The sequence below is a fragment of the Tarenaya hassleriana genome, unplaced genomic scaffold, assembly GCF_000463585.1.
Source record: "Tarenaya hassleriana unplaced genomic scaffold, ASM46358v1 Cleome3, whole genome shotgun sequence".
Classification (NCBI taxonomy): Eukaryota; Viridiplantae; Streptophyta; class Magnoliopsida; order Brassicales; family Cleomaceae; genus Tarenaya; species Tarenaya hassleriana.
In genome coordinates, this window is record NW_010966177.1 from 6,112,301 (window position 1) to 6,136,798 (window position 24,498).

The 24,498-nt window shown below is 40.0% G+C and overlaps 9 protein-coding genes across 10 annotated transcripts in view; 2 read left to right on the forward strand and 7 right to left on the reverse strand.

The window, feature by feature from the left end:
• Window positions 1-574: 574 nt before the first annotated feature.
• On the reverse strand, window positions 575-1,401 carry LOC104819668. The gene has a single exon (XM_010549831.1). It carries the CDS (start codon window positions 1,384-1,386, stop codon window positions 577-579), a length of 810 nt encoding a protein of 269 aa, XP_010548133.1. The 5' UTR covers window positions 1,387-1,401; the 3' UTR covers window positions 575-576.
• Window positions 1,402-2,765: 1,364 nt separating this feature from the next.
• Window positions 2,766-4,131, reverse strand: LOC104819667. The gene has a single exon (XM_010549830.1). The coding sequence runs from the start codon at window positions 3,635-3,637 to the stop codon at window positions 2,768-2,770; it is 870 nt and encodes a 289-aa protein (XP_010548132.1). The 5' UTR covers window positions 3,638-4,131; the 3' UTR covers window positions 2,766-2,767.
• A 334-nt stretch (window positions 4,132-4,465) lies between these two features.
• Window positions 4,466-5,591, reverse strand: LOC104819676 (oleosin 1-like). Its single transcript, XM_010549839.2, has 2 exons — window positions 5,327-5,591; window positions 4,466-4,897 (listed from the first exon to the last, which is right to left on the reverse strand). Exons 1-2 carry the CDS (start codon window positions 5,557-5,559, stop codon window positions 4,660-4,662), a joined length of 471 nt encoding a protein of 156 aa, XP_010548141.1. The 5' UTR covers window positions 5,560-5,591; the 3' UTR covers window positions 4,466-4,659.
• Window positions 5,592-8,014: 2,423 nt separating this feature from the next.
• LOC104819677 lies at window positions 8,015-9,085 on the reverse strand. Its single transcript, XM_010549840.1, has one exon. The coding sequence runs from the start codon at window positions 8,808-8,810 to the stop codon at window positions 8,016-8,018; it is 795 nt and encodes a 264-aa protein (XP_010548142.1). The 5' UTR covers window positions 8,811-9,085; the 3' UTR covers window position 8,015.
• Window positions 9,086-10,130: 1,045 nt separating this feature from the next.
• Window positions 10,131-10,998, reverse strand: LOC104819678. The gene has a single exon (XM_010549841.2). It carries the CDS (start codon window positions 10,963-10,965, stop codon window positions 10,174-10,176), a length of 792 nt encoding a protein of 263 aa, XP_010548143.1. The 5' UTR covers window positions 10,966-10,998; the 3' UTR covers window positions 10,131-10,173.
• A 578-nt stretch (window positions 10,999-11,576) lies between these two features.
• On the reverse strand, window positions 11,577-14,546 carry LOC104819680 (probable serine/threonine-protein kinase At4g35230). Its single transcript, XM_010549842.2, has 9 exons — window positions 14,102-14,546; window positions 13,858-13,993; window positions 13,333-13,466; window positions 13,126-13,231; window positions 12,876-12,961; window positions 12,556-12,744; window positions 12,324-12,488; window positions 12,133-12,246; window positions 11,577-12,011 (listed from the first exon to the last, which is right to left on the reverse strand). Exons 1-9 carry the CDS (start codon window positions 14,393-14,395, stop codon window positions 11,757-11,759), a joined length of 1,479 nt encoding a protein of 492 aa, XP_010548144.1. The 5' UTR covers window positions 14,396-14,546; the 3' UTR covers window positions 11,577-11,756.
• A 3,157-nt stretch (window positions 14,547-17,703) lies between these two features.
• On the forward strand, window positions 17,704-21,056 carry LOC104819684 (glycerol-3-phosphate acyltransferase 3-like). Its single transcript, XM_010549847.1, has 12 exons — window positions 17,704-17,923; window positions 18,064-18,121; window positions 18,404-18,522; window positions 18,644-18,743; window positions 18,995-19,090; window positions 19,216-19,312; window positions 19,509-19,596; window positions 19,680-19,776; window positions 19,857-19,942; window positions 20,176-20,295; window positions 20,431-20,529; window positions 20,765-21,056. The coding sequence occupies exons 1-12, from the start codon at window positions 17,802-17,804 to the stop codon at window positions 20,811-20,813; spliced, it is 1,131 nt and encodes a 376-aa protein (XP_010548149.1). The 5' UTR covers window positions 17,704-17,801; the 3' UTR covers window positions 20,814-21,056.
• A 535-nt stretch (window positions 21,057-21,591) lies between these two features.
• Window positions 21,592-23,559, forward strand: LOC104819682 (lysM domain-containing GPI-anchored protein 2). Its single transcript, XM_010549846.2, has 4 exons — window positions 21,592-22,324; window positions 22,843-22,963; window positions 23,049-23,239; window positions 23,321-23,559. Exons 1-4 carry the CDS (start codon window positions 21,676-21,678, stop codon window positions 23,422-23,424), a joined length of 1,065 nt encoding a protein of 354 aa, XP_010548148.1. The 5' UTR covers window positions 21,592-21,675; the 3' UTR covers window positions 23,425-23,559.
• Window positions 23,560-23,727: 168 nt separating this feature from the next.
• The window catches only part of LOC104819681 (isocitrate dehydrogenase [NAD] regulatory subunit 1, mitochondrial-like), a 2,937-nt gene continuing 2,166 nt past the window's right edge, over window positions 23,728-24,498 (reverse strand). For both annotated transcript variants that reach the window (XM_010549844.1, XM_010549843.1), the window contains exons 4-5: window positions 24,440-24,488; window positions 23,728-24,232 (exon numbers count right to left, since the gene is read on the reverse strand). In XM_010549844.1, the coding sequence (XP_010548146.1) occupies window positions 23,986-24,232; window positions 24,440-24,488 (296 nt within the window). In that variant the 3' untranslated portion in view covers window positions 23,728-23,985. The remainder of the gene's footprint in view (window positions 24,233-24,439; window positions 24,489-24,498) is intronic.

Sequence of the window (24,498 nt, forward strand, 5' to 3'; positions counted from 1 at the left end):
AATGTCTCATTTCATGGTTGCAGGACAATGCATAAGAGCTGGCTAAGCTTGCCTCTCAATCATGGTTAAGCCGCCCGAGAAGATCTGATGTTATCTTTGGAGGATTCATCGGTAAAGTCACTAAAGAATCTTTTCATTAGTTTATGGGGAAATGAGTTGTGGAGGTTGGAGGAGGGAGACAATGCATAGACATTCTCTGATAATCACGCTTCTGATGCTAAGTCCAAGAGGGTGAGATTCCTCATGTCTCCCTCCCTCCCGTCTCGTATTTAATTTTCTGAATTATCATTTTATTACAGTAAGTATTCATATCATCTGCAATCTGCATTATAATATAGTTAACTGTTAAACTAAAGTTAAGGAAAGATGAAACCAGCCTTTGTCATTTTTTCTTGTTCTTGAATAGACGAATGCATGTTTTTTCCAGATTCTGATTTGTGTAATGATTCTTTTACGTTCAGTTGGTTCTTGGACAGTAGCGAATGATCATGCTAGAAGGAAAAAAAATGAGCAACAAGCAATATGAGAAACTTTGATTTTTATTTTTTTTTCATTTCAAAACTGATTTTTACAGGATCACATATTTAGTACAGAGGCTCTAACTCTAATCATGGATTTAAAGAGTGTCTCAAGTCCCTCTTCAAGATCTTGAATGCTCATCTCTAAGCTTTGAACATCCTCCACTTTCAAGGACTGCTTCGACTTTTTCTCGACAAACATGGTGAATGCTTTATCCACTTGTTCAAATTCATTTGCTTCAATGGCCTCTCCTTCACATGATGAAACTCTTCTCTGCTTCATCAGCCTTGAAACCAATGACCATTTTCCGGACTTGGAGCTGGAGATGAACCGCAGAAGAGTATCGAAAGCAGAGACAGTGACAGCTTCAGCTTCTTCCAACACAGCCAAAGCTCCATCTTTGCTGCTTTGATTCTCAGTGGCCTTCAAACCCTTCATCACTTTCTCCAGTGACTTTCTTAGGGACTTTCTCGAGGCTAAGTATTTCCTCACCTCGCTTGTTAAATCTCCTCTCTTTCTTCTCAATATCGATTGGATTTCATTCAGACCCTCTTTAGTCTGAGACAAAGCGTCCTTGGCGATGTTGCAGACCTCCAAGAGCCTGAGAGAACCATCAAGAATCTGTTCGATTGATTCCTTGTTCTTCTCCTGAGCCAGAGATTGTTGGGTGAAGGGTAGCTGAAGCATATCGTAAATGGAAGCGTACAAATCTTGAAGGCCGTTTAGTCTCTGGCAGATGGAAAAGGAAGAAGATGTAGAGGCTGCTTCAGAGGATCTCAATCTGATCAAATGATCCTCTACAAGAGCTGATTGAGGGTGTGGCCTCGAGGGAAAGCTGTTAGAACGGACATGGTGAGTAGCTGCCATTGTTTTGTCTCTGTATTTGATTTCAGAAGAGAGGGAAGACGTGGGTATTTGCTTTTTGTCAATCTGCTTTGCTTTCATCTTGTTTCAGGTCAATGTATATATATAAATCAGATGCAGAGGAATGTGTGAAGTGTCTCATCCCTCTGGCAATAATTGAATTCATGATCAGCGATGTCTGTGGAGTGTCCCCCCTCCGCCCACACTCTCATTATCATGTGATAAGGATGATATGGTTAAACTTGTGCATGTGCATGCATATGTGTTCAGATATAATATATGAACAAATAGTTCCGTCATCATTGTCTACTCAAGGCATTGACAAGCTGACAAGATGGTGCTCGTGTGGATTTTGATTATTTTATGATATGATTCAAATGACTAATGTGCCCATAGAAGAATCCTTTTCTTTTGTTTAAGGGGCAATGAGCTTGTGGAGGGAGACACTGCATCGACATTGCTGATCACACGCTCTGTCTCTGGAATCATAATGAGGGTGAGATTCCTTTTATCTACACCTTCCTCCTCAAATGATTTATATATATGATACAGAAAGGTGATAAATAGAATATGCAACATTCATGAATAAGAACGTGTATATGCACGAGTGCTCTGCAAATTGTCTGCCTTCTGTGCTGTGATAGAAACCGAGGAAGAAGGTGACTCTATATTGAAGTATGGCCAATAACGTTTTCATTGTTTTATACTAATAGGCACTCGTGCGTTTGGTTACATTCTAACTTCCCTGAAACATTTAACATCCATATCATGATGATTATGTCTGATCTATAAATGTGTTGTCACCATTTTCAGTATTTTTCTTCCTCGAGAGGTACTGAATCTGAATGAAATCTGTTACGAAATGCGTAGGTTATGTCAAAATCCAGTTTGATGTAAGAAGTTAGCAAGCTGTCCAGTTTCCAGCCTCATCGACAAGTTGCTAAGCCTATGGAAATTCACGCGCGCATTCAGACAAGATCCACATCCAACGGTTATGGCATGTGAAACCACACCTACGGAAGACTTGTAAGGTTTCCTGACTTTGTTTTCCCGGACCACTAGGACACGCTTTGGAGCTATCATTGCAGATAACGTGTGCTGAAAAATATTATAATCATCGGTATGAAATCTTAGAATTTTACTGCATCCTTTACTGTTAAACCACCTGGTTAAACTGTGAGAACTGCTAAAACAATTTAAGCCAGTATTGCATCAGAACATTTTTCAGAAGTTTGTTTCTTAGTTGATCTTGTTCTTTGATTGGAAAAGGATCAAAATTACAAAGGAACAGTAACAAATAGTTATATGCTAAATTCCTTGTATTCATTGTTTCTATGTACTCATTTACAAGTATGATGCTTTCTTATACACGAACTCTACAGGCTTAGTGGCCAAATGTGTTAAGAAGAGAGACTCTGTATTTCATCAAAGATTTGAAGAGAGACTCGATCCCCTCTTCCAGATCTTGGACGCAGCTCTCCAGCCTCTTCACATCCTCCATTTTCAACGGATTTTCAGACTTGTTCTCGGCGAAGGACTGAAATGCAGAATCAACCTTTGCAAACTCGTTTGCAGTTTGTGCTTCACATGCAACTCTTTTATGGTTCATCAGCTTCGAGACCAGCGACCATTTGCCAGAAGGTGTTGTTGATTCAGACACGAAGGAAAACAGAGAATCAAACAGAGAAATTGTCAGACCTTCAGCTTCTCCAAACACAGTCAGAGATTCGTCGCCATTGGTGGCCTTCAAACTCTTGAGTACTTTCTGGAATGACTTCTTGAGGGATCTTCGTGAGGCCAAGTATTTCTTAACTTCGCTCGAAAGATCTCCGCGTTTTCTCCGTAGGATTGATTGGATCTCGTTGAGACACTCTTTTGTCTGAGACAGAGCATCCTTTGTAATGTTACAGAAATCCAATATGTTGAGAGATCCATCAAGAAGCTTCTCGACGGCTTTCTTGTCAAGGGTTTGCTGGGTGAAGGGTAAGCGAAGGAGCTTCTCGAGGGAATCGTGCAAATCCTGGAGGTCGGTTAGTCTTTGTCCAATAGAAGAGGAAGAAGATGTGGAGGTGGCTTCAGAGGATCTCAACCGGCACAACTGCTCTTCCACATGAGCAGCTTGAGGGTGTTGCCTTGTGGGAAAGCTGTTGGAACGAACGTGGAAGGTTGCTGCCATCTTTTTTGCTGTTTTTCTTCTGGTTTGGTTTCGAGGTAGAGAAAATGCGTTTGAGTGCTGAGATGTTCTTGCCTTCATCGCCCTTCTGCTCGATATCTATATATACACGATCAAGGTGGGAGACAAAAGGAATCTCATCCTCCAAACCCAAGAAACAAAGACGTGTTCGTGATCAGAATAATGCAACGTGCAATGTCGTTTCCCGAAAGAAGAGGAGACGATACTGAATTGTATCGGATCGTGTCTGCTTTCTGCATAGCAATCACGGTTCAGTCACACGAGTGGCTATTAAACAATGTCTCATTTCATGATTGCAGGACAATGCGTAAGAGCTGGCTTGCCTCTCAATCATGGTTAAGCCGCTCGTGAAGATCCGATGTTATCTTTGAAGGGTGGTTCATCCATCGGTTAAGTACCTAAAGAATCTTTTCATTTTTTTTCTTGCTCTTGAATATACGAATGCATTTTTTTTTTCAGATTCTGATTTGTTTTTATGTTCAGTTGGTTCTTGGACAGTAGTGAATGATCACGTAAGAAGGGGGAAAAAACGAGCAACAAGAAAACTAATATTTTCTATTACAATGGAAGAAAATGAGAGACGAAGAGAAATATATATACCGAAAATGGATAAATTGAAAAATAAAAATAAAACGTTGGAGGTAAAGATAGAATATGACCGGTAATAAAACGTTGGAGGGCCTCCCCGAGCCCCTCCCACGCTTGGGATTTTTTTTTTAGTTGATATGAAAGAATAGTTTAGGCATTTTAAAAAAAGTTTTACAAAGATATGTCCTAAATTACATTTTGTTTATTTTTTTACTCTTTGCCATTGCTAAGAAACAAAAAAAAAACTCATGACAACTTTGTTAATTAAAGGGTATTGGAATTAAAGAATTTAATTAAATGGAAAACGCTAAAAAAAACTCCTAGTCACAAGTGACATTTAAATACAAACACATGCACCAAAATCTTCAAAGTTCAAATTATAATCTCATGATACATATAACCAAAAAAAAAGCTAAACCACAAAATTAAGTAAAAAAAGGGGGCAAACCGACCTTTTCCTGAACCGTCCAAAACCAGAACCAGACCGGTCCGGTTCAGGCACCAGGAGCCGCATCCTTGACCCTGCTTTGGAGGTAACCACCGTACTCTCTTGCATAGTCTTTGACGTGAGCCGCCGTATCATAGATCCGAGTCCGGGCATAATCTACCTGGTCCGACCCGACCGGGTGCATGCCACGTAGATACCTGTACGTCCACGACACGACCGCAGCTGTCCCCACGATCGATCCCGCCACGGTCAAGAACCCGCCCACGAGGACCACCACGGGGACCCTGTGAAATTTCATGCGTTAATTTGTATTTTTTTTTTTGTGTTGCAAGATTTTATGTATGTGTGGTTTCGAGTTTTTGAACAATTTTTTTAAAAATATCACAGATTCAATTCATTCAATCCATATGTTCAAAGTTTTTTTTTGTTAAAGATGTTCAAAGTTTTTTTTTTTTGATAAAAGATGTTCAAAGTTCAATGATCCAAACTGTAATGCATTATTTATTCAATTCACATGTACAATGTGAATCAAGGATTCAGATTTATTGAAATATCATCCGATCGTGTCTCGTAAATGAAATTTACTATGTATTTATCAACAAATTATCTTAAATACAAAGAAGAAAATATAGGAAAACAAACCCTAACGAAATCAAATTAGACCATTGTTTTGCATGCATGCATAATACGTGGGGTGAATCATGAAATATTACCAGACCGGGCTTGAGATGATGATCAATGGTAGAAAAGCGATGAAACCGAGGACGGAGGCGGTGACAGTGACGCCGGTGAGGAAGAGGAGGATCCCGCCGGAGATGAAGAATGCGAGGAAACCGAATAACTGCGCCGAGGTCGGGCCGTGGGACCGGAGCTGCCGGAGGAGTGCCGCTGCGTTGTGGCCGCCGCCGCCGTAGATGGGGATCTGGTTAGGGTTTCCGTCGGCCATTGGGGAGGGGGGAGAGAGAGATGCGAAGGGTCAGAGAGAGAGGCGTGTGGAGAGATGCGAAGGGTCAGAGAGAGAGGCGTGTGGAAACAAATAGACAGGCTCGGGGTGCGAAGAGCCATGCATGCAAACACGTGGATTTTACAGACTTGTTGCGCTTCCCCATTTTAATTTTATTTGTTTGATTTTTTTGTTTTGTAATAATTTGGTTGTATATTTACAGAACAAAGTTTGCAGTGTTAAATTTGTTCTAATATCAGATTGTAAATAAATCAAAATTTTACGGAAAAAAAAGAGCAATGGTTCTAAAATTTTTGGTGACAAATTGTAAACGTCACGGTTTAAAAAAGACAATTAATTAATTCTTGTTTTTATTTTTTACTTTTTATTTTTTGAAAAATTAGAATATTAATACTTGAATTTGTTGAAATTTTCAAAATAAAATCTCAATTTTAATTTTTGACTTATAAAACCTAATTTTTAAAATTTATGTTTAAATAAACCTAAATTTTATAAATCATATCAAATTTAACCTTAAACGCTAAGGTGGTAAATCGAATGATGACGTGATGATTTTGACTTTGACAAAATATTTTCATGTCATCTACGTGACAAATCTAAAATTGACACAAAAGATTAAATTTGATATGGTTTATAAAATTTAAGTTTATTTAAGTATGAATTTCAAAATTTATATTTTAAAAGGCAAAAATTAAAATTAAAGTTTTATTTTGAAAATTTTGACAAGTTCATATATTAATTTTCTAATTCCCTCTTTTTAATATACGAATCCATTGTTTCTTTTTTTTGTAATCATATATAAATACATGAATTTTTATAAAATTCCCAAACAAATATCTAAACTACAAAATTCTTAAATAAATATCTGAATTTTTCAAAAATTTTATATAAATATCCAGATTTTTAAAAATTTACCAAATAAAAACTAAAATCGATTAACTAACGTGGTTTAACTTTAATAGAATCTGACGAAAATTGATGACTCGATCGTTTAACGCCGTCAATAAATATTATTTTATTTAACAAATTTTTAAAAGTTTTAGTATTTATATAGAAATTTTAAAAAATTTAGGTATTTATTTAGAAGTTTTATAGTTTCGTTATTTATTCGAGAATTTTATAAAAGTTTATAGTTATTTATATGCCATTATCTTTTTTTTTTCAGTTCAAAACTGATTTTTACAGCCAAAGCTTCATCGTTGCTGCTTTGATTCTCAGTGGCCTTCAAACCCTATTCATCGCTTTCTCCGGTGACTTCCTTGGGGACTTTCTCGAGGCTAAGTATTTCTTCACGTCGCTCGTTGAATCTCCTCTCTTTCTTCCCAGAATCGATTGGATCTCATTAATTCAGACCCTCTCTAGTCCGAGACAAAGCGTCCTTGGCGATGTTGCAGACCCCTCCAAGAGCCTGAGAGAACCATCAAGAATCTGTTTCCATGGATTCCTTGTTCTTCTCCTGAGCCAGAGATTTTGTCTCTGTATTTGTTTTCAGAAGAGAGGGAAGATGCGTGTTTTTGCTCTTTCTCAATCTGCTTTGCTTTCATGGCGTTTCAGTTCAATATATATATATAGATAATTCAGCAGCGGAGGAAGATATAGAAGGAGTCTCATCCTTGGGAATGGGACGATAATTGAATTCATGATCAGCGATTGTCTGTGGAATGTCCCCCCTCCGGCCACACTCTCATTAACACATTATCATGCGATGAAGATAATATGTTTAAGCTTGTGCATGTGCATGCATGTGGGTTCAGATATATATAATGTATGCTCGTGTGGGTTTTGATTATTCTATGATATGATTCAAATGATTCATGTGCCAATGGAAGAATCGTTTTCTTTTGTTTAAGGGAGAAATGAGCTTGCGGAGGGAGACACTGCATCGACATTGCTGATCACACAGCTCTGTATCTGGAATCATGAGGGTGAGATTCCCTTTGTCTGCACCTCCCTCAAATGATACATACGTACATATATATACATACATGATACAGAGAGGTGATGAATATAAAATGCAACAATCATGTATGTGCACGAGGGCTCTGCAACTTGTTTGCCTCCTGCGCTGTGATAGAAGCCGGGGAAGAAGGTGACTTAGGACACGCTTTGGAGTTATTATTGCAGATAACGTGTACTGACATCACATTATAAGCATCAGTATGAAATCTTTAGAGTTTTACTGCATCTTTGTACTGTTTTACCACCTGGTTAAACCGTGAGAATTGCTATAAAAAAAATTGTCACCATTGTGTATTTTCTGATCTCACCACCATTGTATCAGAATTTTTCAGAAGTTGATCTTGTTCTTTGATTGGAAAAGCATCGAAATTAGAAAGGAAGACAAGAACTGAGTTATATGGAAAATTTTCTTGTATTCGTTGTTTGTATGTGTACTCATTTACAAGTATGATGCTTTCTTTGGTACAATCTCTACAGGCTTAGTGGCCAAAGGTGTTAAGAAGAGAGACTCTGTATTTCATCAGGGATTTGAAGAGAGACTCGATCCCCTCTCCCACATCTTGGACGCAGCTCTCCAGCCTCTTCACATCCTCCATTTTCAACGGATTTTCAGACTTGTTCTCGGCGAAGGACTGAAATGCAGAATCGAGCTCTGAAAACTCGTTTGCAGTTTGTGCTTCACATGCAACTCTTTTGTGGTTAATCAGCTTCGAGACCAGCGACCATTTGCCAGAAGGAGTTGTCGATGCAGACACGAAGGAAATCAGGGAACGGAACGCGGAAATCGTCAGAGCTTCTGCTTCTCCAAACACAGGTAGAGACTCGTCGCCATTAGTGGCCTTCAAACTCTTGAGGACTTTCTGGAATGACTTCTTGAGGGATCTTCTTGAGGCCAAGTATTTCTTAACCTCGCTTGAAAGATCTCCGCGTTTTCTCCGTAGGATCGATTGGATCTCGTTGAGACATTCTTTGGTCTGAGACAAAGCATCCTTTGTCATGTAGCAGAGATCCAAGATCCTGAGGGATCCATCAAGAAGCTTCTCGACCGCTTTCTTGTCAAGGGTCTGCTGGGTGACGGGTAAGCGAAGGAGCTTCTCGAGGGAATCGTGCAAATCTTGAAGATCCCAAAGTCTTTGTCCGATACAAGAGGAAGAAGATGATGTAGAAGCAGTTTCAGAAGATCTCAACCGGCACAACTGCTCATCGACATGAACAGCTTGAGGGTGTTGCCTCGAGGGGAAGCTGTTAGAACGAACGTGGAAAGCAGATGCCATTTTTTTTCTTTCGTTTGCGTTTGAAGACCGAGAAAAGGGTTTGAAGAGCTAAGATGATTCTGCCTTCATTTCCTTTCAGGCCAATGCATGTGTGTATATATATGTATAGACCCATCAATGGTTTGGAGCAGAAAACGTGGTTCCAACTGGAATCATGATCAACGATGTTTCCGCTATGTCCCCTCCAAGGAGATATGATTCAGATTCTCTCACCATACCTAACATGGCGATCTTGTATTATCTTATATAAAAAATGTGCAACCGCACGAGCTTCTCCTCCATCTTATTATTGCACAATCCAGCTTGGCTTTGTCCCCTTGGAGAAGGTGAAACCGGAGTTTCTGGTGCAACAGCTGAACTTTAATATCCATTGTCTCAGATCTTGTCTGTAGCCTCACAGATCTTGAGATAGAAGCCGGTAAAGAAGGAAACTCCACGTCGTCCATGGCGGGACAAGTTTTCGTTATTGCAAGGCCCCTCGTGTGTCAATCGTTGGATGTCTGGTTTCTGAATATTTTACAGGCTTCATGAACATTTATGGTCCATGAAAATGATAAACTCGCAGACCTATACAAACTTGCAGATCTATACATATGCATTGAAAGATTCAAAGTTTATCAGATACAAAATCGGTGAATATGGAATTTTTTTTTAAATCCTTCAGATCCATTACACGTGATTCCACGATCAGACCAGGAGGAGTAACTCGAAAACAGAGGAAGTAAATCTGCAGTGCCATGGTTTTTCACGGTTTCTTGGGTTAAAAGAAACGAGAATACTCGTGTACTTTGTTACAACAACGACGACATCGCCTCATTCCCAAGTTCATTTGGGGTCGGCCGCATGAATCCTTCTTCATGTATTTTGTTAGATTATACATTTTAGACATGCCCAGTATTCGTGCAACCATCTTCACAAAATCAAGAAACATATAGAACAGCCTTTTTCTTAACAATGGAGTTTCCGACAAGATCCATATCCGCCGATAATGGCATGTGAACTCTGGACTGTTCCCCGCCAAAGGCGCATGCTTCGGATTGTTTATTGCAGAAAACGTGTGGGAATCTCGACGCGGTGAGTGGATTCATGCGGTTGACGTTTCCTTCAACGTAAAAACGTTTTTCACTGTGAAGATGGGACGGTAAAATTTGAGATTCACCAGGCGGTTGCAGTTACAGATTCTCAGTTCAACTGTTTGTTGAATGTGAGCTTGCGTTCTTGTTTCTCGTCAGGTTTTGTTCTTTGATGGGAAATGAATCGAAAATTCCAGGAAAATAGTTTATATAGAAAATTTTCTTGTATTCGTTGTTTGTATGTACTCATTTACAAGTATGATGCTTTCTTTGGTACAATCTCTACAGGCTCAGTGGCCAAAGGTGTTAAGAAGAGAGACTCTGTATTTCATCAAAGATTTGAAGAGAGACTCGATCCCCTCTCCCAGATCTTGGACGCAGCTCTCCAGCCTCTTCACGTCCTCCATTTTCAACGGATTTTCAGACTTGTTCTCGGCGAAGGACTGAAATGCAGAATCGAGCTCTGAAAACTCATTTGCAGTTTGTGCTTCACAGGAAACTCTTTTATGGTTCCTCAGCTTCGAGACCAGCGACCATTTGCCAGAAGGAGTTGTCGATTCAGACATGAAGGAAAACAGAGAACGGAACGCGGAAATTGTCAGAGCTTCTGCTTCTCCAAACACAGGTAGAGACTCGTCGCCATCTGTGGCCTTCAAACTCTTGAGGACTTTCTGGAATGACTTCTTGAGGGATCTTCGTGAGGCCAAGTATTTCTTAACCTCGCTCGAAAGATCTCCGCGTTTTCTCCGTAGGATTGATTGGATCTCGTTGAGACACTCTTTTGTCTGAGACAGAGCATCCTTTGTAATGTTACAGAAATCCAATACCCTGAGAGATCCATCAAGGAGCTTGTCCACGGCTTTCTTGTCAATGGTTTGCTCGGTGACGGGTAAGCGAAGGAGCTTCTCGAGGGAATCGTACAAATCCTGAAGGTCGCAAAGTCTTTGTCCAATACAAGAGGAAGAAGTCGTCGAGGCGGATTCAGAGGATCTCAATCTGATCAACTGCTCATCCACATGAACAGCTTGAGGGTGTGGCCTCGAGGGGAAGCTGTTAGAACGAACGTGGAAAGCAGCTGCCATTTTTTTTAGAAAAGACTCAGAGACAGAGAGAGAGAGAGATAAGACGTTCTTCTTGCCTTCATCTCCTCCTAGGCCAATGCATATATATACAACTCATCCCAGAGAGACAAGAAGAATCTCAACCTCTGCAATCAAGAAGCAGAGATGCGTTTAGCAATTAGATAATTAACCGGTGATGTTTCTGCATTGTCACTCTCCAACCAACCCAACAGCTCATATTAATGGTGGAATCCAGCTTGGCCTGTCTCCATGGAACAGATTCTACAGCCACCACTCGTGCATATATTCAACTCCCAAAATCCATGCGCAACCACTGCTCCTCGAGTCTCGGATCTTGTCTGAAGATACAGAGAGATTGAATCCGAAAACAAAGGCAACTCTTTGCAAACGGTGTTATACAATCCGGGTTTTGTTTTTCTTTTTGTCAAGTCCCTTCTTGTTGGAATGATGGAATTATAGAGCTTAGTGTACTGCAGATTCTTTCTCCCTCGGACATGGAAGATGTTCAGTTTGTTGCTGTCTCATTCTCCTTCCATCATGTCTGAAAAAAGCGTCTTTTTTACTACCCGATACCTCAAAAAAGATAAATCTGTTACCAGACACCAACAATGGCAACCAAAGAGATCAAAGAATTGAACATTTTTGAATTGGATACAACAAACATCTTTCATCATCATCCCCTTGTGTTACAATCCCAATCAACAACAACAAAAGCCATCTCTCTCTCTCTCTCTCTCCCCTCTCATCAGATTTTACAGACATTTCCGAAGAAAAACCTCGTAAAAAAAACACTACGATCCTTTCCCGCCACGCTGCCGCTTCTCTTCGAGCAGAGTGGCTTCGTTCAACATATTGGCTGCATCATTGTGCATGTTTAGCTTAGCTAAAGCCACAGACTGCATATAGAAGGCCGTGGGCCAGTCGGGATACACGCACTGCGCCTGCATCGCATCCCTTAGGGCTGCGTCCGGTTGATCGCTCAACAGATAGCATAGACTCCGCCTCGCAAAAACAGTCGGCGATACCATTGTTCCTACTTCTATAAACTGAAACGAGACCAGTTCCATCTTATTAATAATGTTTCAAATGGCTAATAACATTGTAGATATTTAGAGTATGGGGTTTCCTACTCGAAAATAAGAAATGAGATTGTTCATAATGTCATACCTGAGAGTAGCAGTCGGTGGCAGTCTTGAAATCTTTGTCCCGGAAGGCATAATCGCCTCGTTTCCGAGCTTCCAGCATATCTTTCATTTGTTGTGTCCATTCTTGGAAAGACAACTGGAAAAAAAGGATCATGCAGACCCGAGATTAGACTCTTAACGGGTTAGTTCTTGAAAAACTCACAAGTTTCATACCTCGTTTGTTCCTTCGTCATCCCTGTAATGTGTCATGACCAAGATTTGATGAATTGCCGTGAGATCCATTCTCGAACAAGCCTCGCCCAACGGTGAGAGCCGACGTTGTGGGGTAGGAGGCGCATCCTCATGTTTCGCGATTCCAAGGATTACATGAGACGGAACCTGAAACCGGAGGTTCTGTTACAAAGATTGAATCCAAAACTTGAACAGAAAGACACGAGTTCCTTACATCGGATTTAGTTTCCAATGGCGCAAGTGTTGCGACGAGATCCATCGTATTGGGCCTCTCTCTAGGCTCATACTGCAAACACCGAGATGCGAGTTCAACGACAGCCGTAGCTTCTTCTGTGGAGAACTTTCCCTCGAGGTGCGAATCCATCAACAGAATAATGTTTTTGCCACGAATCATATCAAGAGCCTATAACCAGAAGATATCAGCTGATTACTTCCCGTAACTATCGACTTTTATTACACAAATTTCCATATGCCTCTTTCGAGATATACGAAACCGTACAAAGCATCGGCAATCTTTCTTATCAAGGAGCTTACATGACTTGGAGGGATGTGCTTTCCGCTGAGCAAATCGAGAAGGACAGTGCCGAAGCTGAACATAACACTTTCATGGGTCACTCTTCCTACAACACAAGGTCATGGATAATGAATAAATCCAACGGGGAAAAATCGTTCTTGCAAGGTGGAGAGTGTCGAAACAAAACACTGAGTTATACATTGCATGTAAATCATAGAAACATAACATGACATCATAACCGATAAGTTAAGAGAACCGTGAAATGATTACCGTTCCTTAGATACTCGGGAGGTGTATACGCAAGATTTGTGCTATAACTTTTACCATCTCTGCTGTTCTTCATCAAGCCAAAACATGATAGACGAGGATCGCCATCCTGTATAATATTCATTAAGAATCAGATTAACACCCTAAATCAGAAATCGTCACATTCATGACTTAATCATGAAAAATTTCTGATAGAAGAATGAAAAACACCTCATCAAAGAGAACCCTGTAAGCATTTAAATCATGGTACAATGGATGGCCCTCACTGCTACAATAATCCAGAGCTTCGGCTATATAATAAGCTACTCGTAAACGCATTGCCCATTCAATGGTTTGATTTTCCCCTGCAGATGGCAAAACAAGAAAATGGCCAAATCTCACTCGAGGAAGAACTACGGGGACACGAAGAAATGGTACGAGATGGTAGCGATAGAACAATACCGATGAGCAAATACTGTTATGGTTCATGGAATTCGAAGCAAATACATTCCATATATTTCGGTTCTGCATTTCTTTCAATGACCTAAACTTTCTCTTTGAACTATATATAGCAAACCCTTGTGGCAGAAACGAGAAATGCAAGCAGAAACTTCTCCTAGACATTCACCAAGCATGGCAGAAGATCCAGCAAAATATATGGGAGAAGATCCAGCATATTTTATGGTTCTGCATATCTTTCAATAACCTAAACTTTCTCTTTAAACAAGAAGAAAGAAGAAAGGGGCAAACCCATACAGTGGAACAAATGCTTAGCAAGGGTATCATTTGGCATGAACTCAGCAACAAGAAGCCTTTCGTCTCCATCACAGCAATAACCTATCAAATTCGCCAGTCTCGAATGCCTCAACTTCCCCACTCGCCATGCCTCCTCCTGAAAAAGGAAAACAAAGAAACACACCCATCGATTCGGAATTCCATGAAAAACCCACAAATAAAAGCCAATCGATTTGAAGGGATTTCCAGGAAAGAGAAGTATTACGGCGAACTGTTTAGGATCAGGCCAAGCCATCTTCGTGAACTTCTTCACGGCGATCCAACGGCGGTTCTGCAACCTGCCTTTGTAGACGAGATTGGGGGCTTTCTCTCCGCTCTCTGATACGATGTTGTCGGAGCTGAAGTTGCTGGTCGCCGTCTTCAGGTCGGCGAAGGAGAACTCCGAGAACGGTGGGACTCCTCCTCCGCCTCCGCCGCCGGCTTCCGCTTTCTGCGGCTGCTGGGTTTGATCTCCCGCCATTGAATCTGGCCCCAAAATCGACGATTGACAACAACCCATGATTCTCTCTCACGCGGGCAAGCGAGCTCAGAGCTTAATTTCTTCGGACTTTGAGGTTACTGAGCCGATGTCTCCGAGTTGACATTATGGTAGACAAAAAAAAAAAAAAATTTTAAGGACAGACAGACTCTGATGTTTTACATGGCACCAGTAAAATCTTTCATGAGATTTTCTTACCTTTAAGACAGATCATCATCATCATCGTCATCGTCATCACCACCATGATGCGAGCATATATACATATACACATATATATGTATGACGGGTGGATTGGTTAAAAGGGCATTTCAATATCTCTCTCATATTTTATGGGCTCCATTCCTTTTTAATGTTATTTTTCATTCTCCTCTTTTCTTTTCTGTTATTTTCCTTTTCCCATGTCTTTATAGGTCAAACTTTAACTGTTATGGCTACAATACAAATTAAATAACCCTTACATTCCATTTGAGAACTTGCTTTGGTGACCATTGAAATTGAAAAGCCAAACGCCACATAGAGGCCTAGGTTTATGTAATAATATAATATCCTATATTATATAATATGGTTCCAATACACAGTGATTTGCATTTGGTGCTAAGAGATATTAGCAAATCTTATATCACATTGCCACCACAAAGGGTTAAGTTATTTTTTTTCTCATTCCATTCTGAATTTCAACAAATACCCTCATTTTATCACATTAGATTGCATTATTTCTGGTTTTTAGTTAATTTTTGTATTATTTAAATTGACAAATACCAAACTGATGTTTAAAAAAGCACTAAAAAACTCAAGCTTTTATAGTGCATGAAAAATTTGAGCTTTTCAAAATGTGAAATTTTATATATGTAAACATAAAATATGGTCAATTTTTTTTAGAAAGCTATAAAATTTGTGATTTATTGCGTTCTAAGACAAAGATCTTCCCCTTTTTCTAGGTGTTTTTTCTTAGGAACACAACTATAATGTACAACAAATTATAAAGTGTTCCTATTTTTAAAAATAAGCTTACTTGTCAGTCGATGTTTTCCTATGTTTTATCCCATAAGTTCGGGAAAAAAAAAGTTGCACAACATAATGATTAAAATCTAATTGTCATTTACAATATCCATGAAAAGTCATAATTTAAAAAATCTTAAGTGTGAAAATTGCCAAATTTGGTCACCACAAAGTGAATATTTGTAAATGGTTTATTTATGATTAGATGCTCTCATTTATCATGTATATACTAACTAAATATTACTAGATCAATAAAAATGATATTAATTTATTCGCGAGATTTGGGTAGAATTAGAATGGCATATTTTTCTAGTCCTAAGTAAATTTTTTAAATTTGAATATTTTAATTTTAAAAATATTAATCGGGTGTTTATATTCAATACAATTTATATTTTGTTTTATTAAGAAAAATATTTATTTTAAAAAATCCATTTGAATTTAATTTTCACTGTTATTTTGTATTATATATATAATTACAGTCGAATTTTTTTAATTTTATTTAAAAAAAGTATATATAATTGAGTATATTATTTATTTATCTTAGTTTGATTTTGTATAACTAAATTGAAATCATTATCTTTTATATTAAGATATATATATATATATATATAAATTAATAACATTATATTACAATGTACTATCAATAAAATTAAATTAATATTTATTTTTATTTAATAAAAAAATAAGATGTAAACTGTGGCATCCAAGAAGAGGGAAAAAAACGTTTATTTTTTTTATTTTTTCTTCGTTCACACGAGACCTCAAGTTCACGTTAGACGTGATTGGATTTGGAACGAATGGACCGTTTGGGTTATCACATGAACAATGAGGTACGAGTTTTAAAAAAAAAAAGTCAATGATTGGATTTCATGTTTGTATTTCTTACAAAAACTAATTTAGTATTTTCTTAATTGACATTTTTATACGGATCACTACATGTCTCATCCATTACACGAACCTCAAATTTGAGAAGAATTAGTCATGACTTTGTTCCAAAATATCCGAGTATAAAAAAAAAAGCATGAATGTATATCGTGAATATATAGAGCATACCCCACATATATATATGTCTGACCATTAATTCTCACCATTTTGCGTAGAAATTAATACGAGAAACTTTTATTTTTACTTTTTAATAAAAAAGAAATTTTTTTAGTCTACATAACTTTTTTTTTATAATCCAAAAATTCACAGATTTTTTTTTTGATACATTGGAGAACACGTGACTACCTACCCTTACAAACGGAGACGAACTGGTCATCACCTGCGCCTAACAGTCCCCATGGACCTCAGTCTGCCGGACCTGGTCACCAGGCGCGCCTAACGCTCGGGCCGTAGTTGGGCTTAGGCGCCTGCGGGTCAAACCCCAAGTCCATACGCACGAGCCTGCAACACACGCGTAGAAGGTAAATCAGTCCGTTATGACAGGCTGGCAGGCGAGCAGGTCAGAGTAAGTGAGACGGCGAGGAATCGAACTCCCCACCTCATAGGTGCTCCCCATGCTCATTACCACCTGACCTGGGGGCGAACCCCAAGGCGAACCCCAAAATTCACCGATTTTTTAACCAAATCTCTTAAAAAATACTCATTCCAATTCGATAAGAAGTTTAAATCCTTCCTTAACGTAGTCATCCAATCCTGAATGAAAAAACCTTTTATGTTGTAAATAGAGTTCCATCATATGTAGACTTCCGGCGAGAGCGATCGCCGCCACGAGAGGCCCGCCGGCGGCGGCAGAGGGGTTGTGGTGGCTTATGATGCCACGTGTCGACAGCTGAGTGGGGAGTATGAGTAGCTCTGCTTCTGTTTGGATGGGGGGGGGGAAAAGAGGAGACTCAACGTGAGTTTTGCCACGTCTGTCGCCGAGGCGGAACATAAACCTCTGAAGGAGACAGAAGGTTTGTATTTATTATTTTGAAGCGGGCTCGGCTCAATCTTTTTAAATGCAATAATAAATTAATAATAATTGTTTAATTAAGTTTCTGCAATTAGTACAAGATCCGAATGACTGCTTTTCAAGGGCTTGGAAATTTAGATCGTGACGACTCAGTCAAACTATTCATGGAATTTGTTTGTTTCTTTAATGACCTTTTTGTCCAAATGAAATTAAAATTAATCTGGTATGGCCTATGTAGATATCCATAACCGTAATCTTGATTGATGTATTTTTGGTACGTTATAATTTGTTTGGACATTTTTTAAATAAACAAATTCAATCGAATTATATATCACGCGGTCGTCCGTGAATGACACGCGCGCGTGAGGAAGAGTGGGAAAAGGTGCGTTGTGTTGCGTGAAGAGAGAGGATATTGGCATTACGCGAGAGAACATCATCTTTTGTTACAGAGAGAGGGCTTCTTCTTCGTCTTCTTCGTTTTCACCGGAACATTCGACGGCCACTGGAGATCGGAAACCGCATCCGGAGACGATGACCAGCACTGCTGGGAAGCTCGTCACTTCGCCCTCTGAGATCGACCTCGATCGCCCTAACATCGAGGATTACCTTCCTTCCGGATCCTCCATTAACAAGCCTCACGGCAAGCTCCGCCTGTATTCCCTCTTTCCCCCCCTCTATATGTTTACATGCGTAGAATTGAAATAGGCTTCTGAGATGGGGAATTTGTGAGAGTTTCTGCGGATTTGATTGGCTCGATCGGCTGATTAGCTGTCTGTTTTCGTCATGTTTGCAGGCGTGATTTGCTTGACATTTCTCCCACGCTCACTGAAGCTGCTGGTGCCATTGTTGATGTAAGATACTTCGAGTGTCCCAACAATTTTTCTGTCTCTGTTGAAATGTTCCTATGAAATTTAGTGTAGTTGGGATTTGTTTTGGATGCCTTTGACATTCTGTAACAAACTCTTCAAGAAAGAATTCGATTATTTCATCACAAGGGTGAGTTCAATTTTAGATGGTGAGACATTGGAGGTCAGGAATTGCATGATTGCGGTCGGCATCTGATGCATGATCTGATATATGCATCTGGGTCGAGTTTCAATTCTAGTGATACTTATGTTGGGATGAATGGGCAGGACTCGTTCACACGATGCTTCAAGTCGATTCCACCAGAACCTTGGAATTGGAATATATACTTGTTTCCGCTGTGGTGCTGCGGGGTCGTCGTTAGATATTTTATTCTCTTTCCCATGAGGTTGGTTTCTCTCGTTCTTCAAGGAATGCCATTGATATTGGTCTTTATTATTCAATCATATCAAGAGATGGTTTCTTCAAATTTATATCCATCTCATGCTGTTCTTTGTTGAGATCTGCAGGTGCTTAGTGTTGGCTTTCGGATGGATGATATTTCTTTCATCGTTTATTCCCGTGCATTCTCTGCTGAAAGGTCAGGACAAGTTGAGGAAAAAGATAGAGGTGTGATTTGTTCTGAGTTCTTCTTTGTTTCTCAGATTCTCATTAGTTCCCTTTTGTTCTATCGCCTTCTGTTTTCATGTTTTCTCTGTATGAGTCCAATAGTTTTTCCATCTAATATTCTGGAAGATTGTACCTCATAGTTGAAGCTTTCACATGTATCTTCTGCTTTGCCCTTTTTTTCCTTCCTTGTCGAGCTCAAAGTGAAGATCTCTTACTGATGAATTTCTTACTGTTGCTTCCTGTACTATTAGAGGTGCTTGGTGGAGATGATGTGCAGCTTCTTTGTTGCCTCGTGGACAGGAGTTGTCAAGTATCATGGCCCACGACCCAGCATCCGGCCTGGGCAGGTCTCTGTTCTTTTTAAACTTTCTCATCTTTCGCCCGTTTTCCTACTCTCTTTGAAGTTTATGAAAGTTCATATATCCTTAAAATGTATTTATCAATCAATAATATATGTTATTATTTGGTGTAGGTGTATGTTGCCAACCATACTTCAATGATCGATTTCATCATCTTAGAGCAGATGACTGCATTTGCTGTTATAATGCAGAAGCATCCTGGTTGGGTTGGTAAGTCTTATTGTTGCGATATATCTGTTAGAAGTGCAATATTGGTATTTTATACTATCTTTAATTTATGGATGATGAGTGTCATTGCAAGATGCTTGATCAGTTTGTAATAGCTTGTTGATAATTTTGACGAGTGAAATCATTGCTTTGTGTTTTGTTTTAAGACCAGTTTGACTTCTGTTGCTTTTATATGAAGGGCTGCTGCAAAGCACCATACTAGAGAGTGTCGGATGTATCTGGTTCAATCGTTCAGAGGCGAAGGATCGTGAAATCGTAGCAAGAAAGTATGTAAAGTTCTTATGATTACTAAAGCATCAATACAAACTCTCCTCATATTGATCACGGGAACACAAATATCATATTTCAGGTTAAGGGAGCATGTTCAAGGGGTTGATAACAATCCTCTTCTCATCTTTCCTGAAGGGACATGTGTAAATAATCATTATACTGTGATGTTCAAAAAGGTAATCCGGACCTAACCTTGATACAAGTCATGTTCTACCAAAAATTAGTTTTTTGACTCAGTCTTCATGATGATGATCAGGGCGCTTTTGAACTGGGATGCACTGTTTGTCCAATTGCAATCAAATACAACAAGATATTTGTTGATGCCTTCTGGAACAGCCGGAAGTAAGATATTTGGGCTCGTACTTTGATTTTTTTTTCTGTGAAGGATGAAGAAGTATTTGATCTATAGGTTAAAAAAATTATTTGACAATGTGTTTCTTTTTTTGACATATAGTGGAGGTTTAGACAAGTCATCTCTTCACTGGTGGTTTTGAAGAAAACAAAAGTAGTTTAGGCCATTTCTTTTGTCTAAGTGAAACAAAGGTATAACATGAGATGTTACATGCTCTTTGCAGACAGTCGTTCACTATGCACTTGCTGCAACTCATGTCATCGTGGGCCGTCGTGTGTGATGTGTGGTATTTGGAACCCCAAACTATAAGGCCTGGAGAAACGCCGATTGAGTTTGCAGAGAGGTAAGACGTCAAATTTCTAGGGCATTCATCGGAAAAAAAAAGAAAAGAAATATCTTCCTTGGTAGAACAATTTCTTGCTCCAGGGGAGTAGGTTGATTCACATGGCAGTTGTTAACCTTATTTTTCATCTGACAGGGTGAGAAACATGATATCTGTCCGGGCAGGTCTCAGAATGGTCCCTTGGGACGGATACTTGAAGTATTCCCGACCAAGCCCCAAGCACAGAGAACGCAAGTAAGTTGGCCAATGTTTTCTTCCTGTTGTTGCTGTCCTTTTCTTGGTGAGATGGAATCTAGAGCCGTGTCTCCAAGTTCAAACTTATGTCTTCAATAACTTAGAATGGGAACTGGAGAGAGCATGTATATGATGAATCAATAGACCAATATCATAGGATAGTATGCCGATTTTCGGGGTCCAAATCAGCCAGCGGACGATGACGGGCTGACCGTTCGTTCGGTGTGTTTTGCAGGCAACAGAGTTTTGCGGAGTCCATTCTCGCTAGACTGGAGGAGGTCTGAACGTAAGAATCTCGTCGTAAGTTTTGGATTTTGTGGTGTGTTTTTTCTTGGGGTCCTCAGATAGGCAAATAAAAGCTCACAGCCTCATACCTCTTGTGCTCAAAATTCTGTCTTCGTTCAATACAATATCGCATTTTCCGGACAGCAAATTTTGGGTCAAGTTTCTGACGGAACACAGTTTCTCTGATTTGTAAGAAAGATGCTGCTCGCGTTTTATTTTATGACGTGAAATTCTCCCCTGAAGCTGTCCGTTTGTTCCATAGGGGTCAAGACCAAGACCAAGACCAAGAGAGTCGTCGGTCCAAAGAAAGAAACCCCTAACTTACAATAATAATATTTTTTTTTTTGGTGGTTATTAAAGTTGTACTGATAAATGAAATTCAATTTCAGCCCTGAATGCCGTTTCAAACGGTCCGAGAAAGAAACCCCTCACGAGCTAACTCAAATCTGAGCCCCCCAAGACTAAAGATCATTGTTTGTGACGTGAGGCAAGTGTGAGGTCGTCTTACGTCATTCCGACGTCATAAATACAGTTATTGTTTGTTTGTTTTCATATGGCGCGGCTATTAAATCCATAACTCGATTATTCACACGGTAAATGATATATTCAACACTATGGAGATAGTTGATAGGAACGCACAGTTTTTTTGATCATTAATAATCCGACTATTAATAATATATATAATATATATATGGACCATATATATATATGTGTGTATATGTACTATGTACCAGTGTGTACCTGACTGATGACAAGTGGTTTTGGTCTTTGAGGACTTTTCAGACACGAAACATTTATTACATTGTGAAACCACAGACATTGTCTCAAATCTTCTTCTTTGTTTCGTTCCCACTAAAAGACATGGGATTTCTCCGATTTGCGCTTTCCCTTCTTCTCCTCTCCCTCTCCGCCGCCGAAATGACCGGAAACTTCAAATGCGGCGGCGGCGGAGGACTCGCCATGTGTCGCGCTCTCGTGGGGTTCGCGCAGCAGAACGCGACCACTCTCGGCGACCTCCAAACCCTCTTCTCCGTCAAGAATCTCCGGTCGATCTTGGCCGCCAACAACCTCCCTCTCTCCACCCCACGTGACCAGCCATGGAGCGCGAATCAGACGATCCGAATCCCCGTCCCATGTTCCTGCTCCAACGGCACCGGAATCTCGAACCGCGTCCCGACGTACACCGTCAAGGACGGCGACACCTTGTACGTGATCTCGTCCGTCGTGTTCGGAGGGCTGGTTCGGTACGAGAGGATCGGGGAAGTGAACAGGATCAAGAACTACAACATCATCGAAAAGGGTCAGAGACTGTGGATTCCATTGCCATGTAGCTGCGACAAAGTGGATGGAGAGGATGTTGTTCATTATGCCCACGTGGTGAAATCTGGAAGCTCCGTCTCCGACATCGCCGCACAGTTCGGTACGGACAACGCGACGCTGTTGAGGCTTAACGGAATCTCCGGCGACAGCGAGCTTCTTGCTGATTATGCCTTCGATGTCCCTCTCAAAGGTAATACTCATTACCCAGAAACGGGAAAAAAAATAGATAATCAATTTATCCAAATGGGTTTGAACATGCAAAGAATTAGAGCCTAAGGAGTGTGGTTGAATTGCGGTTTACTCTGTCAATTTCAACTAAAATTGTCTGGGTGAAAAGCAAAATGATTTTAGGGTTTGGAGGAACAAAACAATCTTCTTTCTTGTAAAGTTTGGATCTTTTTCGGATTTCCCGACAAGGGCCTGTTCCGATTTTGGTTAATCCATATTCATTCATGTTCTGAATGAAGTTTCGAACTTTTATCTTCTTTCTTGTAAAGTTTGGATCTTTTTCCGGTCTCCCGACAAGGGTCGGTTCGGATTTTGGACAATCCTTATTCATTCATGTTCTGTCTAAAGTTTCGAACTTTTATCTTCTTTCTCATAAAGTTTGGATCTTTTTCCGGTTTCCTGACAAGGGTCGGTTCCGGCTTTGGACCATCTTCATCCATTCATGTTTTGACATAAAGCTTCGAACTTTATCCTTCTTAGCCTGTAGCTCTTCTGTGAGGAACGATTCACTGGACGCTCCGATGCTTGTGGCGAATGGCTCTTACGCCTTCACGGCCAACAACTGCGTCAAATGCTCATGTGACGCTTCAAACAACTGGACGTAAGTTTATTCGGTAACAATCCTGAAGTCAGATGTCTATTATCTTAATGCCATTTCCTCTGTTCTCCTCTGTTCTGTTGGCCAGCTTAAGTTGCGAGCCCTCTCAGCTCAAGCCTGCGAACTGGCAGACTTGCCCTTCCATGCAATGCCAAGGGCCAGAGGGTTTGCTCATCGGCGGCAACTCGTCCACCAGTTCTTGCGGGCCTCGTTCCTGCGTCTACGCCGGTTTCTCCAACCAAACCATCTTCGCGACCCTCTCGCCAGATTCTTGTCCAGGTTTATTCTGTAGACTTGTTCGATTATGCAACAGCTACGATAATTAACCGTAACCGGGTTTGTTCATGTCTGATAAATCAGCGTCTCCTTCGAGAAACTATGCCTCAACGTTCAACTCGAACTGGAGTTTCTCGTTCCTGTCTGTTCTTCAGCTGGCGGTCCTCTGTCTTTATCTTCTCTGGTAATGTGACTTATCGATTCCTGTCGAAACCAAAACGTTGTCTCTCTGGATGCATTTTAATGTATTGAGAATCAATGTATATGCAACTGAAGCCGTTCTTTCTGCTTGGCAATAAAAAAAAATCACAAATTTTCCCGAATCTGCTTATGCCCCAACACTATTTATCAACATTCCTAAACACACCCCTTCCACAAAATTGGAGTAGATTCCATGAGTGAGCTTAGTTTTGCTTACTTGAAGTTGGTTCCCCAAACAAAATAGCAAAGCTTTGTGAAGAAGACAATGCAGTTATTCTAAACGATTGAAATAGAAACATGGTAATGAAATTCAAATATTAGGTAATATATCATGGTAACTTTCCCAAATTTACTGTATAGAAATGAAAAAAAGACTCGAGGAACATCTAAATCCCCTCTTCTTGAGGAGCTAAGATGGAAATTCTGAAATGAACCCAACAATCGTGCAACAATACTTATTTCGAAGATGTTTGATTGGCAAAACCCAATTTGATTTTTCATCAAAAGAATGTATAGACCCTGTAACATGAACCTGGATTTCCAGTCAGTCAGTCCAAATTTGCAATGACAGCGTCAACCACCTCTTGCGTGGTGCAATCTCCACCAAGATCTTTAGTCCGATACTTCCCTTCCGAGATCACTCGCTTCACTGCAGTTTCCAACCGATCAGCGAATGAAGGGAACTGAAGGTGTCTCAGCATCATGGCCGAGGACAGTAGCAAAGCCACAGGGTTTGCCGTCTTTTGCTGTACGATCTTATCCTTCCCCACATTTCCTTCTGTTTTCATGTTTTCTCTGTATGAGTCCAATAGTTTTTCCATCTAATATTCTGGAAGATTGTACCTCATAGTTGAAGCTTTCACATGTATCTTCTGCTTTGCCCTTTTTTTCCTTCCTTGTCGAGCTCAAAGTGAAGATCTGCAGATATACAACTTTCATAATATATTTCTTTAACCATAAAGTAGTCCAACAGTTTTCGCATCTTGAGATGGTAAATAGAACATCTGTTCTGTAGTAACTATATTACCTCCAGGCATGACGCCAGTGCCTCCTGCAATTCC

Bases quoted from the DNA above. Each gene is read 5' to 3' on its own strand.
- LOC104819684 (XM_010549847.1), top strand. From the start codon at position 17,802: ATGACCAGCACTGCTGGGAAGCTCGTCACTTCGCCCTCTGAGATCGAC. The intron at 19,777-19,856 runs GTAATCCGGACC...GATGATGATCAG, and splicing joins ATACTGTGATGTTCAAAAAG to GGCGCTTTTGAACTGGGATG. The intron at 20,296-20,430 runs GTAAGACGTCAA...TTCATCTGACAG, and splicing joins CCGATTGAGTTTGCAGAGAG to GGTGAGAAACATGATATCTG.
- LOC104819677 (XM_010549840.1), bottom strand. From the start codon at position 8,810: ATGGCATCTGCTTTCCACGTTCGTTCTAACAGCTTCCCCTCGAGGCAA.
- LOC104819676 (XM_010549839.2), bottom strand. From the start codon at position 5,559: ATGGCCGACGGAAACCCTAACCAGATCCCCATCTACGGCGGCGGCGGC. The intron at 4,898-5,326 runs GTAATATTTCAT...GAAATTTCACAG, and splicing joins ATCATCTCAAGCCCGGTCTG to GGTCCCCGTGGTGGTCCTCG.
- LOC104819667 (XM_010549830.1), bottom strand. From the start codon at position 3,637: ATGAAGGCAAGAACATCTCAGCACTCAAACGCATTTTCTCTACCTCGA.
- LOC104819678 (XM_010549841.2), bottom strand. From the start codon at position 10,965: ATGGCAGCTGCTTTCCACGTTCGTTCTAACAGCTTCCCCTCGAGGCCA.
- LOC104819682 (XM_010549846.2), top strand. From the start codon at position 21,676: ATGGGATTTCTCCGATTTGCGCTTTCCCTTCTTCTCCTCTCCCTCTCC. The intron at 22,325-22,842 runs GTAATACTCATT...TATCCTTCTTAG, and splicing joins CTTCGATGTCCCTCTCAAAG to CCTGTAGCTCTTCTGTGAGG. The intron at 23,240-23,320 runs GTTTATTCTGTA...CTGATAAATCAG, and splicing joins CTCGCCAGATTCTTGTCCAG to CGTCTCCTTCGAGAAACTAT.
- LOC104819680 (XM_010549842.2), bottom strand. From the start codon at position 14,395: ATGGGTTGTTGTCAATCGTCGATTTTGGGGCCAGATTCAATGGCGGGA. The intron at 13,994-14,101 runs GTAATACTTCTC...TTCCTTTTTCAG, and splicing joins CTGATCCTAAACAGTTCGCC to GAGGAGGCATGGCGAGTGGG. The intron at 12,489-12,555 runs GTAAGGAACTCG...CTCCGGTTTCAG, and splicing joins CATTGGAAACTAAATCCGAT to GTTCCGTCTCATGTAATCCT.
- LOC104819668 (XM_010549831.1), bottom strand. From the start codon at position 1,386: ATGGCAGCTACTCACCATGTCCGTTCTAACAGCTTTCCCTCGAGGCCA.